The sequence below is a fragment of the Ixodes scapularis genome, unplaced genomic scaffold (genome assembly GCF_016920785.2).
Source record: "Ixodes scapularis isolate PalLabHiFi unplaced genomic scaffold, ASM1692078v2 PGA_scaffold6__148_contigs__length_123643588, whole genome shotgun sequence".
NCBI classification, from domain to species: domain Eukaryota; kingdom Metazoa; phylum Arthropoda; class Arachnida; order Ixodida; family Ixodidae; genus Ixodes; species Ixodes scapularis.
Window position 1 is genome coordinate 70,638,961 of NW_024609881.1, and position 13,541 is coordinate 70,652,501.

The following is a 13,541-nucleotide window of genomic DNA, read 5'->3' on the forward strand; positions in this document are numbered from 1 at the left end:
GCTGGCGTCCCACAGGGTTCCGTGTTGTCCCCTTTACTTTTTAATCTTTACGTAAATGACCTTTCAACGACAGTGTCTAATTGTAGCCTCTTTCAATATGCCGACGACACTGTACTCGTTTCCCGTCATCTTAAATACGAACAAGCCGTTGATTTATTGAGCCATGATGCAACAAAAATCATGGACTGGTTTAACGAAAACCTAATTACAATTAACGCTTCGAAAACTAAGCTTGTCTGTTTCAGAAATCCACTGAAGGCTGTAGTCGTTAACTCGCCGGTTTTATTACACAAATCAACTTGTCCAAACTGCATCTGTTCCCCGCTAGAATACGTCGATAATGTGAAATATTTGGGAGTTTTTTTAGATTCAGACATGTCTTGGAATTCGCATCTGTCACAAGTTTGTTGAAAACTTCGGAGCGTCAGCTGTTTACTTTTCAACCACAAAGTGTTCATACCTTTTTCAGTTAGGAAATCTATCGCGTACGCGCTTGGCTACAGTGTACTGAGGTATGGCATTACTTTGTTCGGTAACTGCGCTGAGCTTTGGCAAATAAAAATTGATCGAATTTTGAGGAGCTTGTTAAAGAGTGTTATGTATCCTTTGGAAGTTCCGTCTGATGTGAACATTTTCGAGTCTTTACGAATACCGAGTTTCTCTTCTTTGTTTATGCAGACTGTTGTGCTTCGCCATTTTTGGAATAATGAATTCAAATGCACTCATGTTGCCCGAAGAAACCTTCGTTGCACGTCTCGATTCGAGGTCCCACGTTGTGTTACGCGATATGGAAAACGAGTTCGCTCCTATTATGTGCCGTTTACCTTTAATAAATTACCTGATGATGTCTACAAGGCCGATTCCATTCGGAAATTTAAAAAGAATGCTGTCAGATTTGAGATGGTAGGATGATGTTTTTATTGTTTTCGAATTGTTTTCCTTGGTGCTGTAGTACTGTTAACATTACTGTGTATTTGTCGTTCGACTAGCCGGGTCCTGTCCCACAAGCCTCCTTTGGCTTGGATAGACCCATTTATGTGCAGTGTTCTTTTTATATGTGCAATAAAATGTATTATTATTATTATTATTATGCTCCAATATGCGGATGACACAGTGTTGCTTTCAAGACATCTTGATTATCCTGTAGCAATCGCATTACTCCAAAAGGACACTTGTCAACTTAATGACTGGTTTAAGACAAATTGTCTTACGATAAATGCATCTAAAACTCAGCTTGTCTGCTTTCGTAATCCTCTTAAGATGTTAACCCCCAATCATCCTATTTATATGCATACCTCTCTTTGTACATCTTGTAACTGTTGTCCCATATCTTATGTAGATCAAGTTAAATATTTAGGAATTCAATTCGAAAGTGATTTGTCGTGGAATTCTCATCTGTCAAAACTTTGTAAACGACTGAGAAATGTAGCTTGTTTACTGTACAATACCAGATCTTTAATACCTTATTCAACGAAAAAGACAATAGCTCACGCTTTGGCATACAGTGTTTTGCGTTACGGAATAACTATTTTTGGTCACAGCCCAGGACGATGGGGTCAAAAAATAGACTGTCTTAAAAGGAATATTTAAAAGCACTGTTTATGGTTCCATATCGCAAACTGAAGAAGAGATCATAGCAGTCTTGAGCTTGCCATTGTTCCACACCTTATTGATTCAGACCGTTATATTGAAACACTTTTGGTGCGATAATTTCAGAGTACCTCATGTCGTATCTAGATCACTTCGACATACCGAGCGCTATGAAATGCCTTTTGTTGTGACAAACCACGGAAAAAGAATTAGGAATTTTTATGTTCCCTATATATTTAATAGCCTACCGGACGATGTTTACACTGTGGACTCACTAAACAAACTGAAGCAAATGCTCCGATCTAAAAGTGCAAGTTTTTAACTGTGCTGTGTATGTGCATGTGTTTGTGTGACCATCATCGTTTATATTGTGATGTATGTTGAGTTTGGAAGTTTACGTGTGTGGGGACGCTTTTTTATCACAAACTGTAGGGTCCTGTCCAACAAGCCTTTTGTCTGGCTTTGACAGACCCGCCTCACTATGAAGTGAACTACACGCGTAAATAAACATTATTATTATTATTATTATACACTAGAAGCAGCGCACCGCCACTGTAACCACACCGCTATTTAAAACTTTAACGGCGAGCACTTAGTCACCTTTTCTGTTTCTCATTTCGACCGCCACGCCGCGCCAGTTTTCGCTGCGTATACTTGGATGGGACGCATCTCCCCGCTTCACTCCCTCACGCCTTTCCTACTAGGTGGCGTCGCCTCTTCTGGAGTTGCGTACGAAGGGCAGATACGAGCTGCGAGGAGGTGGCGAAAGCTTTGATCGTCTGCGAACGCCTCCGCCTTTCCGCCTGCTTTCCTGCTCGCCCCGTGAAAACGCAGCGCATGCGCATTCGCGACCAATCTCCGCAGAAGGCGTCCACCATCAAATTGCAAACGCTTCCCCGTGGTTCGGGACGGACACTCGAGTCGCGTAGAGAGCCCTCGACGAGGAACGCAATGCCGTACTACGACCCAATCGGAAACGTTGCTGGAGTTCATTTTTGTCGAATCCGTTCACGCGTGGGTTGAGCCAGGGCCGCTAAATGAGCTATGCTCCACAGCGACAACGCGTCGGACACCTGGATAGATGCTAATGGCTGTACCCTTTATAAGGGGCGGTAGCTTGCGCCACCTGACCTAAAAAAGCAACAACACAAACCTGATTTCCCATTTCCTCTTTCCAAGCCGACGCGTTTCTGTAACTATATCACCGGGCCACGAAGGCGATCACCAGGCAGACCTTCGGCGTCTGCCTAGCGATCTTGTTGCTTAAAAATCATTGTTGCCAGCTATCTGAAGCTTTACCTGAAATCGCAGGGAACGCCTTTCAACTCTCCGAGACTGTTAAAACAGTTCGGGACACAGTAAAACGATATTGCCCGAGCTTTCTGACACGTATTTTTGAATCCTAACCATTGTTAATGGTGCCCGCCCTGCAGCAGCAGGCTGGCACCTTCCACAGGGACTTATAGAATGGAGCGGAGATCCTCTATGCGTAGCTTGGCTCTAGATTGAGTTATGAAGCTACCTCGGAGCACATGCGGACGTCTCACCAACTCTCTCTACCGCGCATATATGCTACACCGCTCGTCCTTGCGGTCTCGTCAATCCCGACAACGTCGTCCCGTATGCCATTATGGCGGCTCTAGATCAGTATGTATATCGATTGTCGGTTTTAAGATATGGAATACGTGCGCTAAAATAACTCTGGCCAAAAACTAAAGTCTAGAAAAATATAGCACAAAAAAATACGCGGGGGAGTTACTGAATAAAATGTTCAAAGGCGCGAACAAAATGGGGAAAATGAAGAAACCAGGACGGCAGGATAGGCGATTCTTTGCTTTGTGTGATTTATGCACAATAAATTACATTTGTGGTTTATTGTTGTGCATAAATGACAAATGTGTTTTTAATTACCACGTTTGCTATTTTAGTGCGGTGAATACCTTAATTTTTTAGGAAACTTGGTTACTATCATACATATGCTCCAGCCTTTAGTTAGTTGGACTACAGGTGTTCTCAGAGCTGAATTAAATCTTGTTTATCTATTGTTCCGTTTTTAATGGGTTTTTGTTACGCATGCAAGCGCGTGCTATACTAGAGAGAACTTACCTCCCTAAAGACGAGAGCTTGGAGCACTTCGCTCCAAATTAACCAGCGGAATCCCCCCCCCCCCCCCCCCCCCCCTCCTCCCCCTACCCCAACTGCTTCTGTGCGATTGAAAATGCCTTACTTTACGATGACGATATGAAATTGTTTCGAAAACCATATTCACCGACACTTTAAGAGAGTCGGGGCGTACGCGTATTATGTTCACGCTTTTTGCTTCGTCATTCGTCCTCCGACGTCGTTATTCCCAAACACCGCAATCCCATTGGCTGTGGAACAATAATGAGATGATCGCGACTCGACACGCCCAGCATTTCTTAAAATTAAGCTTTGAGCAGCCGCGGAATAAAAACAAGGCTATTAACGTGAAACGTTCTTTAGCTCGGTGTTCCGCATTTCGTGAAGCCTGTATAAAAGCGTGGCCGCGAGGCTCGACACCGATTGGTTGACGTGTGGGAGAGGAGGAGCGAGAGATACGGAAGGCTCTGGCAGATCGCCGGGTTTATCGGCCCGAGTATGGGTATAGTATCGCTTCGTTCTAGGAACAACTATCGAGTGTACACACACGGTGCGCGTTAAACTATCCGGTGAAAAGCGCCTTGAACGTATATGCGTCCCGAAACTCGGAGTATACCGCCAAACGTTTCCGATGCTAGACCGTTTCCCGAACGCAACACAATTGTCTAGCAATTTGCCATATACTTTTGTTTTTACCTCAGGATAGACCCCATCGATTTGGAGCAGGTGCAAATTGCACGCTCAGTTGAGTTTCAATAACATTAATGTGCGATCATGGAGGAGATGGCGGGGACGGCGACCAACGGTTTCAACGGGCGGCGCTGACATCACACCGCCATGGCGGGGCTGCTGTCAGCACAGCGCATGCGCAGAAGCTTCACGCGAGTCTGCTTTCTGCGCAGGCGCATAGTACGGGCCAACTTGTTTGCAAAGAGCGCGTGGGCGCCCGTTGGTGGCTGACCCTGAAGTCCATGCCGACGGTGGATATGTAGGCCCCGCTCAGGAACGCTCCGTCCTTGTAGCGGATCAACACGCACGTCTTGCCCACGCCGGAGTCTCCCACCAGCATGAGCTGCGCCATGGAAAGAAAGGAAAAAAAAAGAGAACGGGTTAAAGAGAACGGCCGCAAAGGTGACTGATCACTTGCACAAACAGTGTTTGAATATACATTTAAGTTACACCGCAACATTGTAGTGTATAGTATCATAGGAATCATCGTCCCGACGATTCACACGGTATACGGTTTATACGTACATACACACATACGTATGCCGATTGCACAATAAACGAGCATTTAAATTACCCAAGCCCGGGAGAGCACCTGTGTGCTTGTGGGCGGGGCACTGTTGCAATGAAGAGAAATACTGCTATTACTCTAACACGAAACAAAGTACCGGCATCCTCCCTACCTAAAAAAGAAAAAAAAAAAACTGGTTTTAAATATAGAAAAGTTACAGTTCAGACCAGTCACGAACAATATCATAGAATGGTAACCAGTGCCGCCGGAACAGGGGCGGCAAAGGGGGGGGGGGGGGGGGGGGGGGGGAGGGAGAAGACATTTCAGACATTTTGACTTAACAATTCCCGCTGTCGCCCCCCCCCCCCCCCCCCCCCCCCTCATCTCCAGAATATTTTCGACGCCACTTATATTCATTATTGCCAGTCATCTATAATTTACTGTGCGTCAACAAATAAATCGCGTAATAGTCGTAAGAAATATTAAATAATTGTCACCATTATGTATCATTCCTCATTCAGTAAGTGTGCTTGAGAGACATGCAGTTATATGGCGTGACCACCACCAAAAGTGCCTTTAGAAGTTCAACGGCATCATTATTATGAGAACTAAGTTGCAGTGTTACATGGTTACACCTAAAAGTAGTTATGCGCAATATCGCAGAAACGCCTACATCATCAATATAATATTTCGCTTAGACATCATCAATATAATATTTCGCTTAGAAGCGGTACAAATGGCAGCCACATCATAGATTAGACGTAAACAATATTGTAGACCCATCATCACCCCAGTTGTAAACAACATCATCTGCATATTTTAACTCGGCTTCCGATCTTCTTCTGCTCTAGCTTTTATCTTTTAGTTATTATATTCACTTATTTCGAACATACTGCCTGTAGTGAGGCCAAAGCAGGTGGATAGGCATGTTAAAGAACAAGGGCGCCCTCAAGTATTCGAAATATAATTTAAAAATACAGATACATTTGCATTCTCGTCTGTTTCGCGGTATGCGCGATTTCACGCTGCAAACCCTGGCGTACGATCGAAAAAAAAAATGGAAAGAAAACGTTGTGGTCCCTTTTATGCAGTACAGGTCTGTGGCAAATGTCTGCGAACACCAAAAGGATCCAGGCAAATGACGAAGCGGGAAATGTACAATTAGAAAAAAAAAAAAAAAAGCGAAATTCACTCCGACATTGCGCACAACGTTTCACTTGCTTATTATATCCTCATGCACACCTATTCAGAGCCTTATAAGGGGCGGAAGCACCTTAGGGTCTATCTTCGTCCGTCCGTGCTCACATAAAAAGAAAACATGTTTGCGCATTCGACAGGATTCGAACCTGTGCGGGGAGACCCCAATGGATTTCTAGTCCATCGCCTTAACCACTCGGCCACGACTGCGGGACGAGTAGGGGGCTCTGAGATGAGCTAGTAACTCAAGAGCTGGGGTTTCTGTCATGGATGAAACGTTGCATGTAGCCGCTCAACGTCCATACGGGAGAGGGCGCTGCGGTCAAATGCGTATAGAATCACGTTAAACTTTGCATGCATTGGCTCAACGTTCATAGACGAGAGGGCGCTGCGGTCAAATGCTCAAATGCGCATATAACCACGTTCCATTCTCTTTCTGACATGGACCGTTGAGTTAAGCGGTGGAGAGGCGTTCCCACGGCTTCTAGCGGATCCAAGCTGATCCGCTAGGAGAACCACTGGCTCTGCATTTCACCGACCATAAAGCAGTAATAATAAAGTCGAAACGCAACCCCGAACTCAGCACTACCTATGAGCAATAAAAAAAAATCAGCACCATCAGCACTACCTATGAACAATAAAATCAGTATCATCAGCACTACCAGAGCTTCGCCCCAATCAACATCGTTCACCACGTGGACATGCGGTCATTCTTTTTTTTTTTTGGCTGAGATCCTTCTGTTATTCACAATCACTGAGTGCCCGTGTATTCGGTAGGGATATTTTTTCTTTTTTTTTTTTTTTAACGCAGTTCGTCTGCGCATTTAATAATAATAATAATAATGTTTATTTTCCGTCAAAACACAAATGACGGAGGGAGACCGAGGAAAAAAGCTCCATCATGCAGCTTGACGGGCCCTCGGCCCCCCCTCCTTACACATAGCAGCAGTGGCACAAGTAATCCAAAAAGAAAACCAAGAGAAAAGTTAACAATTTCAGAGATAAGAACAGGACAATACTACAAAAAAGGTGCGACTATATAAGAGGCAAACAAAATCAAAGCACATGCAAGCACAGCAATTATTCAATTCAGCAAAAATTTAGGTTATGAAACATGACAACAGGTACTAGTCGTCATTATCGCCATCATTGTAGTCGCACAGTATTATAGTGTAAGATTCCGAATAAGCGCTCACGCGCGCTAGAAAGATGGGGAAACCAATAGCTTCAAATGGCCAATCTCTTTCTTACGGTATAATGCTTGTCATTTACTTATGTCTACAAAAACAACTAGAGATATACAGCTTTCTAGCGCTTATCACCCAGGCGAAAAATGCCGATTCATTGGGCCGTGAATGCACGCGCGCCGTCTGACATTGCGCAAAAGATTTGCTCGGAAGAATGCGTTCTACAGCCCAGAAGACAAAGATGGAAGCGCAGTGAAGAAGGCGATTATGAGATTGATCTATAAGGAAGGCAATTAAAATACTTTACTCATAACGAAACGCAGTGGGGTATACAGTCAAGGCTATCGGCGCGCCGGTGCAGTAGCGGCTGTTTCGTTGCGGAGGGCTTAGCGGAGGGGTAAACGCGCGTCTACGAAAACTCCCTAATTTTTCCGTTAAATTTAGTGGGGAAATTTTTCGGCTAAATTTAGCGGATAAATTTTTCTGCTAAATTTAGCGGAGAAATTTTTTTCGCTACATTTAGCCGGAAAAATTTTCCGCTATCTTTATATAAATATAAATAAACTATAAATAGACGAAAGGTTCAAACATGAAATAAAGTTATTATTACGGAGGTAAGAGTTATAGAAACAATACACAAATACTACGTCATTGCAACGTACTAATAGGCCTCAAAAAACGGCAATAAAGCTCCTATAGTGACAAATACAGCAAAAAAAAGAAAACATGGACTGCACTGACGAGAAACTGGAGGTCATGAACGGCGGCAGGGTCACGTGATAGCAAGGTGGCAGCGCCCACCAAATGCTGGTGTAAAGCGTCCATAGGGCGAGCAAGTGTTTCAAACTGCGTCTCTGGCGCATCCAAACGCAAGGGCGCCGATGTACAACATAGATAACACAGAGGGAACGCACGACGACGAGGCAGCCCCGAGAGCGACATCATTGGTTGAGGTCGGGGGGAAACAAAGGCACGTGGACGCACTTGCGGGAGGGGGGAGGGGGGAGAGAACAAACGCACGCGGCGCGCAAGCAGCTGACAAACTTGCTCGCCGTATAGACCGTTCCATTAGGGTCATAGCAGAGAGGGTAAAAGAGGAAAAAATGCACTCCCCCTCTCACCCCGCATTTCGTCTGCGCCGCCGAGTGGGCTGTAGCTACGTCCAGCTGGCGTGCAAACTCTGCTTAAAATCGCGTAATTTTGGAAGTTTCAAGCGCAGATGCACAGATTTTGGTATGCCAGTTGTCGCGTAATGCTATGCTAGATAATAAAAAGACACACAGGGTCCAATTGCGCTCTTACTTGCGTGCAAATAAAAAAAAATGGGGAAAACTGTGTCAGACTGGCCGGTCTCTCCGGCGAAAAGTAAATCCGGTGGCTGCACCTTTTTTACTAGACAAAGTTTGTACTGATGTAGCCTTTAGCGACCATGAGTGGAAGTCTGAAATAATAAATAAAACGTGCTCTCCTGCCGCATTACGCGCAGTAGTTGAGGGTAGTACTGCCGGCTGACTCAACTGCTATCTAAGTAACGGAAAAAGGATATGCTATACTCCGTTTCACCTTCCGTCCGAGCACAGCGGACGCTAGGAGCCATCCCAGCCAATGCGGCGTTGAGGGAGTGTCATGCGACCTTGAGCTCCCTGCGTCGCCCCGCCTTACCGGCAGGTCACGCGACTTTCTCCCGGCGCTGGATCGGCTGGGATGGCTCGTGGCGTCCACTGCGCTCGGACGGAAGGTGGAACGGAGTATAGTTGATCATTTAGCGAAATAGAACAACAGAGAACTATAGGCTGATTTTGGAGTAGCTACAACTATTCTAAGAACGCGAACCACTTCAGAACGGCAGCCACGAGCGAGAGTTCGATGTTCGGCAGAGGCCGCCGATACAGCCCAAAGATGGAGAACGGCAACCTCCCGGTTTGTCGTCTGCTAGCGGAGTCTGGCGCGTGCCCTCTCTCTCGTTTTACCCCGCCGAACCCGCTGAACTTCCCGGATGTGTGGAGAGGGCGCTGCTGTCGAACAAAATGGTGCCGCCCAGAGAGCGCTAGATGAAAATGGTCCATAGACCTTTTCTGTGTACTCTCGTCCCCAGCGACCTAATAGGCGTATCCGATATGGGCGAAAAAAAATAATCCAACGCTTCAACCTGCAAATAGTAAAAAAATAAAGGGGAGGCAAAACGAGAAAGTGTGACGGTTACGCTCATATCCTAAATGCCTTCTATTGGCGTGGCAGAGGCAAAACAATGTTTTCGCCCATACAGGAAGTGACGTCAATTCAAGATGGCGGCGCACTTACAGAAAACGCTCCCTTTTTTTCTTTTTTTTCTATTTTTTTTTTTGTGGCTGTCGAAATGACATATGTTTGGCATAGAAAGTTGGCGTCAAATCTGGCAGAGCAGTTTCTTTCAACTTTCAAGTTTATCGTTTCTCTCCAGGGGTGAGGGGGAGGGAGAAAAAAAAAGGTTGTTGTCGATTGCAGCTGTAGGCGGCTCTCGCCGTGGCCAGTTGCGAGTCTGCAGAAGCCCTCGTCGAGCAAACATTTTAATTCTTGGCCTCTGCAACCCACATATTTGCTTGTCTGATCACGATTGATTGACCCCGCACAGGCAATAATAAACCCGTTGGAAGAATACTAATAGAAGTTGATGACCTAGTTGGTTAAACATCTCAAAACCGTTAAAGTTAAGCTCCTCTTTTTTTTCTCTGTCTTTTCATTAGGACGTCAGTTGAAAGCTGTGCATGGGCGCTGCCTTAAGCAAGCTTCAATTTTTCTTTCCTCCCATTACGCTCGCTTCATTTCGCCCTGACCACAGCAGGGCAGGTCATTGCCATTTTAGATTCTTCCACGTCCTTCTCCGTAGCATTGGACTTTGTAGAAGCTCGTCAACGTCCGCTTTACTGGCTCGGCATCTGGGTAAGACGAGAGAAGCTCAGCAATGGCGGCCGTTATCGGGCGCCTGTGCAAAGCGTACCGTACTACGTACGCTTGTTTCTCGTCTTTCGCGCTAACCGTTTTTAAAGGCATTTGAGATGCCTCTCGGTAAGCGATGTCCAGTGGCTCATAGTCCTCACCCCCCGCTCGTCATCCCCTTTCGCACAGACTGCCTTAATTGCAAATTCATTCTATATGTGTAATAAAAAAATCGCGAAAAATTCGAAAATATTTAAGTTATCGCGCAGAAACGAAAGCATATGAAGTGACACTTAAAGAAAATACATTAAATCTATCTGTATGGATAAAGCGGGGAAACGGAAAAAAGCACAGCAGAAGAACCCGCGTATTATACTAAGTGCTTGTTGGAAGCACGTTCGCTTTATACATGATTCCAACATGTCTACAGTCAGTGTTTTGTGTAACAAATGGGACAGGACTGGCCATACAAGATATAGACATGTCTCAGATTGTTTTTTGTTTGATGTATTGAAAAGACAGCAACAACCCCCCCCCCCCCCCCCCCAAAAAAAAAAAAAAAGATATACATTTTTTTTTGCCAGCTGATTTAGTATGTGTCAGGAGACTACACCCTCAATATCTTTTTTTTACCACAGTCGCGAGTTTTTTTTAATAAAGATAAAAAAAAATCATCTGTTCGAAACTGAAATTGAAACATGAGCACGGAGGCCCGTGGCTACGACACGTGGACAACGTGGACCGACGAGGAGGGAAAAATGTAGAGGAGGAGAGAGAGTTTCCGCAAATCAGGGGGCTACACCCGACCGGTTCTTCGGCGGTGCGAATCAGACGACGACGTCGCGTGCACCGTGTGTCCCGCGATTGTTTCGTACTTATGTGGTCCGTTCCGATCGCTGTTCTGCGCTCGAAGATATATCCTCCTATATTAGCGGCGAGATGTTTCGGTGGCGCCCTCGTTCGGTTACCTTTCGTGACGTCATTACCTTCTGAACAACAAATTCGATGGTGTTTGTAATGGGCATGGTGGAAGCCTGACATCATAACGCTCTCAAAGCAACACTGCCAACACCGTCAAAATCGAAGTTCTCACATTCCTCTTATTTCCGTCGATGAGAAATCCTTTGCTGACGTCATTGTCAGCATTCGGCCAATCGTAACATGCCGAACACAGCGACGCTTTCGATCGCTCACGTCGCCAATAGGGAGTATTCACTGTCGGCCATATCCGTGTGCGCTGCTGCTGAGCGCGTGCTGACGGCGAGCTTCCGCAGTCCTTTTTGGAGCGTGCATTTAGCACCATCAAGGTTGCCGGTCTTAGCAGGCTATTAATCTGAGCTCGTTCTGAGCATGCGCTGTAAACATCGCCCTCAAATATGGCGTCCAGTTAATACCTCCTATATACTGACAAAGCCTGGCAGATCGCCACGAGAAGCGGCCGCCGAAATGAAAAAGGTGGAGCGGCAGACAACGGACGAGAGGAGATCAACGCTCGGTCTGTGTGTTCTTCGTTCTTTGTCCTTCGTACTTTTGGCGCTGTTTTCCTCTTCGTGACTATGCATAACCAACTCGCCCAATTTTCAACGGTGCTCGATGATCGATTTGCCGGTGCAGTGAACGAACGACAGTTTCTAAGTAGCGGTTCCACCACTTCCGTCGCAACGTTGCTCCGTCGTGCATCGTCATCGCGTCGTTCAGTCCCCGATCTATGTCGCCATATTGAGAATGTCGTCGTACTTCCTGCGATTGGTGCAGTATTTGATTTCCACCAACGTATCTGCAGCTTCTTGGAAGTCACAAAAATTGGTTCCATATTCTTCTCTATTTTTAATATTGAATGCGTGCCTTAGATGTCGCACGACTTCGATTATATTTAGTACGTGTGTCGGAACAGCACGTGACCATGGGGGAGAGGGTGAGCGCCACTCAAACAGGCCAGTTCTCGACCGACGGTTTTCGGGAGAACACCAAACAAACAATGTTTGTTTGGTGTTCTGATGTGTCATGAGCAAATATTCATTTATTTTTATTTATACGTATATATTTTTATTAAAAACCTCTGGGACCGTAAATACCCAGTCAGTGTCCCTTTAAGTCGTGATCATGCTGCTAATAAGACCACATACGAAAGAGAGTCTGCAGGCGGCTTCTGCGACGTGTTCTTCCTTGAATGTCACATTCGTCGTGGACAAAAATGAGTTGCCGATCAATCAGATTCATCAAATGGAAATGCGTTAGCATCAGTCCATACACACACCCCTTTTCACCCCTTTCGATTCGTTTATCACCGAATCCTGGAGGGATTCGGTGATAAACTCGTGGAGGGAACCGCACCCATCACTTGAACTACACGCACACACATCACAGCCCCCACACCGCTACTACGGAAACCCAGAGCGAAGAACATTCGGACACGTCACCTCCCCTCTGGCTCCGCGCCAGCTGTGCGACGCTCCTTCGACTTAAACGAAAACGCTCGTTTCGCCGAAAGTCCGGCGGTGTCTGTCAGTTTGTCGGCGTCGGGAAGAGAGATGGGGTGACGCGTGTGACGTCAGCGCTCCGAACCAATAGAAGCGTCGCACGCGTAACCCTCCTCTCTCCTTCTCCCTCTCTCCCTGGCGTTGACAAACTGACAGACACCGCCGGGTTTTCGTCAAAACGAGCGTTCTAATGCTAACGCATCAACACTGTCTGAAGGCATGATTTAAGCATACAGACGTCCGAAGTAAACATGTTTTGAACACGCGTGAGGAGTGCCCGCACATAGTTATGTCACCGTGTTTGCTGCGAACATATTGTCTTTCGTATAGTACGAACAGTGTGACTGCGGCGCCCATATCTTGAGAACAAGCCGTACAAAACTCTTCGTTAAGAAGGAAACGTTGGCAGTGTGTAGCAGTTGAAGTTCGTCTCGCCGGGAATTCCCTTGTTAAAGTCAGAGCGGTTCTGGAACGCATTTTTTTTTGGGGGGGGGGGGGGGGGGGGCGTGGGGGGAGGGCGTTATTTGTTTATGCATGCAAGTCCGCGCTCGTATTTACCGCACTAAAGGCGCGAACTAGGGCGCTTTCTGATCGCTAAAATTCCATCAAGGAAATTCCCTCATCCATAACCTTCCGCTTCGTTACTCCGCGTGTTTCTGTTGTTCTTACTTTGAGTTTAAGTATTTGTACACACCCGGAAGAGCGACAACATCTTTCCGGTATTAATAGGAGATTCCCGACGCGCCGAAAGCAGTACAGGTAACGACACGCAGCTGCAGGGACGGGTCGTTAGGGTGCACCCGCGTGCAGCGC

The 13,541-nt window shown here is 46.1% G+C and overlaps 1 protein-coding gene across 2 annotated transcripts in view; it reads right to left on the minus strand.

Annotated features, from left to right (window-relative positions):
- LOC8026964 (ras-related protein Rab-37) overlaps positions 1–13,541 on the minus strand; it is a 191,953-nt gene that overhangs the window by 54,250 nt on the left and 124,162 nt on the right. Inside the window, exon 2 of one of the 2 annotated variants that reach the window (XM_040212779.3) lies at positions 4,673–4,783. The exons of the other annotated variant lie outside the window; for it this stretch is intronic. Coding sequence (XP_040068713.1) covers positions 4,673–4,783 — 111 coding nt within the window. The remainder of the gene's footprint in view (positions 1–4,672; positions 4,784–13,541) is intronic. 2 annotated transcript variants of the gene reach the window in all.